Source organism: Bison bison, unplaced genomic scaffold (assembly GCF_000754665.1).
Source record: "Bison bison bison isolate TAMUID 2011002044 unplaced genomic scaffold, Bison_UMD1.0 scf7180017864371, whole genome shotgun sequence".
NCBI classification, from domain to species: Eukaryota; Metazoa; Chordata; class Mammalia; order Artiodactyla; family Bovidae; genus Bison; species Bison bison.
The window spans coordinates 12,417,298-12,421,253 of record NW_011494943.1 but is presented as its reverse complement, the minus strand read 5'-3'; the positions used below and the strand labels follow the sequence as shown (position 1 = coordinate 12,421,253).

Sequence of the window (3,956 nt, the reverse complement as noted above, 5' to 3'; positions counted from 1 at the left end):
CCCACCACCACCCCAGCCCCCGCCTCTAACAAACTCGCACGCCCTGAGATCCCCGCTCCTTCATCCTCAAACTTGCATCCTGCCCTGGACCCCACCCAGGATCCACCCGAAGACCCCCTACCCACAGATGTGTCCCCAGCATGGCTGTCAGGCCCAGGCCTGAGAATGCAGGGACCCAGGACCCCCAGTGCCCACCCGCTCCTGCCCCTTTTCGGGCTCTAGTCTTGAGTGGGTTCTCCCGGATGACACTGGGCTGAGACCCCAGAAACTCCTCCAGCAAGAGGAAGCCTGGTCCTAGCAGCACTGGGGATGCTGCGGGTGGAGCAGGCTGTCCCTGGCTCACCACCCTCCCTTCTCCTGGATCCCCAAACCCAGGCTCACCTGTCCAGCTTCATTCACCCTTGCTCACCAGGTCAAGGCCCTGCCAGGCCCAGAGTCCCTGGGGTGGAGGGCTGCCCCTTGAAACCTCACAGGTCATCTCTCTACAGACGTTTATCTTTACCGACGGGGATGACCCTGAACTACAGCTCCAGGGAGGTGAGTGCCCTCCCCAGCCCAGCCCGGCTGCCGTGTCTGAGGGGTCTCCTCAGCTATCTCTCGATCCAGTGCCACGCAGCCCCCTGCTGTGTACACAGGTCCAGAGAAGTTAAGGCACCTGCTTAGGGTCATACAGCTGGTAGAGAACAGAGCCTGACATCCAGGGTCTACCCTTCCAGCCATGCTTTGGTCACTGGCTGAGTTCCCAGGGCCTCTGGCTGGAGCCACGTCCCCTGAAGAAGGGCCAGCAGGGAACCATGCTTTCCAGGCCTGCCCTGATGGGGATGGTCCAGCCTGTCAGTCCTGTTTCCTGGTGGGTTTGCTTTCATGGGATTCCAAGTGTTGTCATCTGCCTGGACCTCGGATGGTGGCAACAGGGTCAAATGAGCAAGGCCAAGACAGGACTGTGATTGGGTCCGACTTCATGGTCTTGAACAGGACAGGCCTCGTGCCGGCCAGCCAGCAGCATTTAGCCCAACTTTAGTGGGGTGGGCTGGCAGCAGGTCTTACCCCAGCCCTCGTGCTTCCGTTTCTCCAATGGGCAGGTGGCCACGTCATCAACACCAATTGCTCTGCCGTGCACACCCGCCAGGCTCTGTGCTGCAAGATGTCAGTGGAATATGACAAGTTTATTGAGTCCGGACGCAAGTATGTGGTGGCCCAGGGCCAAGGGAGGCTGGGCCCCAACTTGGGTCAGGGGCTTCCCTGCCCCCACCCTCTGGGCCCAGCCTGGCTCCAGACTTCTACACGTTCCCAGGTGGTTCTGCCACGTGGATGATGACAACTATGTGAACCCCAAAGGCCTGCTGCAGCTGCTGTCCACCTTCTCACCCAGCCAGGACATCTACCTGGGGCGGCCCAGCCTGGACCACCCCATCGAGGCTACCGAGAGGATCCAGGGAGGTGGAACCGTGCGTGCTGGGGCGAAGCGGGGAGGAGCAGCTGAGAGTATGGAGACCCCAGCAAGGAAGGGCTGGGGTTGATGCCCAGTCCACCCAGATGGGGTGTTTTGGAAACTGGGGCAAGACAGGAGGGGCTGGAGCCACAGGCAACTGAGTTGTGAAAGCCCCTGTCCTCTCATGCCTTGGGAAGCTTCTGCCCCTGGGCCTGGGAGCAGTTAAGGGGCAGCTTAAGGACAATTCTCAGGGTGTCCAGATGAAGAGTTAGGATGAGGGACCCTGACTAGTGGCTCCCTCCTTTTCAGGTGACCACGGTCAAGTTCTGGTTCGCTACCGGTGGGGCCGGGTTCTGCCTAAGTAGAGGCCTTGCTCTCAAGATGAGCCCATGGGCCAGGTGATGGAGGCATGGCGGGGGGGAAGCAGGTGCTGGCTGTTGGGGGTTGGGGTTCCCCAAGGCTGGAGAGGCGCTGACCTGTCCCCACTCTGCTCCCCAGCCTGGGTGGCTTCATGAGCACAGCCGAGCGGGTACGGCTGCCAGACGAACGCACGGTGGGCTACATCGTGGAGGGGCTGCTGGGGGCTCGCCTGCTGCACAGCTCGCTGTTCCACTCCCACCTGGAGAACCTACAAAAGCTATCACCCGACACCCTGCTCCAGCAGGTAGGCCAGCTGGGCCCCTGCCGCTTCCATGGCCGTCCCTACATGGGGGCCATGCCCCCGTGGCCCCCCCAACTGAGCAAGGGCTCAGGGAGGGATTCTGGTGAGACAACCGTGGGTCCCAGCATGGCAGCAAAGTTTCATGGACCCTGAATCCAGGCTACTGGGACCTAGAGTCCCAGCCATGGAGACCCCCAGGCTCACATGAGGGCCTGTTTGTAAAGAGCAGCTGCTGCAGCTTCCAGAAGGTGGCCCTGGGCAGCAGGGCTGGGGACAGTGGTCTGGGCATGACCAGTGTTACAGACCTGGCCCAGGCAGGGGGTTCAGGATCTCTCGCCCCTACACGTGTGCCAGCGGCCTCCCCCAGGTATCTGCTGTGCTGGCCACACCTCTCAGCCCCCATCAAGCCCCATCACCTTTCCATGGTGTTCTGAGCTTGCCCTAAGAATGCTGACTTGGGGTGGGGCAGCGGGGGCCCTGGAATCCAGGAGGCCAAGCAGCGTCTCTGTTGGAGAGCAAGGTGGGAGGTGCCAGCCCTGAGTGACTCTGCCTCCTCTCCTCCCTCAGGTCACCCTGAGCTACGGGGGACCTGAGAACCCACAGAATGTGGTGAACGTGGCTGGGGGCTTCAGCCTGCAGCAGGATCCCACGCGGTGAGCCGGCCGTGGGGAGGAGTGCTAGGGCCAGCCCACCCCTCCCGCAGCCTGACCCCCACTTCCCTCCCAGGTTTAAGTCCATCCACTGCCTTCTCTACCCGGACACGGATTGGTGTCCTGTGCAGAAGCAGAGCGACCTTGCCCCTCGGTGATCCCCGACCCCAAAGTCTGGCTCTGCCCCAGATGCAAGTGGCCGAACAGTGCTGGAACAGTGCTGCCCCCTCCTGGGCTCAGTTGGCTACTCCAGGCGGCGACGGCCGGGCCCTCATCCAGGGAGATATGGGCGCCCAGCAGGCGCTCCAGCTGACCGGCAGGGCTTCCCACAGCCCCGGGCGGGCCCGGGTGACCCTGGCGCTGTGGGAGAGGAGGACGGTGCTGGGGGTCTGGGAGGGGACTGGCATCCGCCTCCCAGGGCTCCATCCTGTTCCCCTCACCTGCAGGAGAGAGGATTCTAGGCCAGGGTGGTGTGTGAGATGCTGCCCCCTAGTGGTGACTTCCGGACGCTTTCCTTGCTGTTCTCTTGGGATGCCACCCTTCCCACGGGAGCCCAGCCAGGGCCTCTGTCTCCGCGGGGAACTGCACGCAAGGCTGAAGACCCTCTGGACAGCTGTGCTCTTGGGTGCAGCTTACTCCTAGCCAGGTTGTCTCCATTCAGAGGCAGCTTCTCGGGGTCTCTTGGCCGAGAGGTCCTTCCTGAGGGATCTCGAAGACACTTTTCCTCCACTCTGACTCATTGCTCAGTACTTTCCATCCTTCCCTGCTCCTGGGGGCTGCAAGTCCATGAATCAGCAGGAGCCTTTTGTTTGGGGCCCCCTCTGCAGTGAGACATCCCCATCCCCGCCAGCCGACCCACACTGACCTTGACAGTGCCTTTCCACAGGAGGAGGAAACAGAACAAGGGGAGCCAGCACCTGCCTTCTGGTCTCTCGCGCTGCTATTGCAACAAGTGAATAAAGGCTTGATTGTTACTCTCTGTTGCTCATTGTGTTAATTAACCAGTGACACCTGGCAGCTCAGCTCCAGGCAGGGCCACACAGCATCTAGCTCCTTCCCATGAAGGCACTGCCCGAGACCAGCTCCCTCCCAGGCAGATCTGTGTTCCTTACAGCCTTGCCGGCCCACCTGAGCCTAAAGCTGCCCACTGGGCTCTTCACTGTGAGCTGAAGAGTATATGGGGTGTGGAGGTGGGGTTCCTGCAGGGAATGAT

The 3,956-nt window shown here is 61.7% G+C and overlaps 1 protein-coding gene across 1 annotated transcript in view; it reads left to right on the top strand.

Annotated features, from left to right (window-relative positions):
* The window catches only part of RFNG (RFNG O-fucosylpeptide 3-beta-N-acetylglucosaminyltransferase), a 4,986-nt gene extending 1,269 nt beyond the window's left edge, over positions 1 to 3,717 (top strand). The window contains exons 2-9 of the mRNA XM_010856542.1: positions 100 to 146; positions 259 to 537; positions 1,083 to 1,185; positions 1,295 to 1,448; positions 1,742 to 1,830; positions 1,931 to 2,096; positions 2,661 to 2,746; positions 2,820 to 3,717. Of these exons, the coding sequence (XP_010854844.1) occupies positions 100 to 146; positions 259 to 537; positions 1,083 to 1,185; positions 1,295 to 1,448; positions 1,742 to 1,830; positions 1,931 to 2,096; positions 2,661 to 2,746; positions 2,820 to 2,901 (1,006 nt within the window). The 3' untranslated portion in view covers positions 2,902 to 3,717. The remainder of the gene's footprint in view (positions 1 to 99; positions 147 to 258; positions 538 to 1,082; positions 1,186 to 1,294; positions 1,449 to 1,741; positions 1,831 to 1,930; positions 2,097 to 2,660; positions 2,747 to 2,819) is intronic.
* Positions 3,718 to 3,956: the final 239 nt, after the last annotated feature.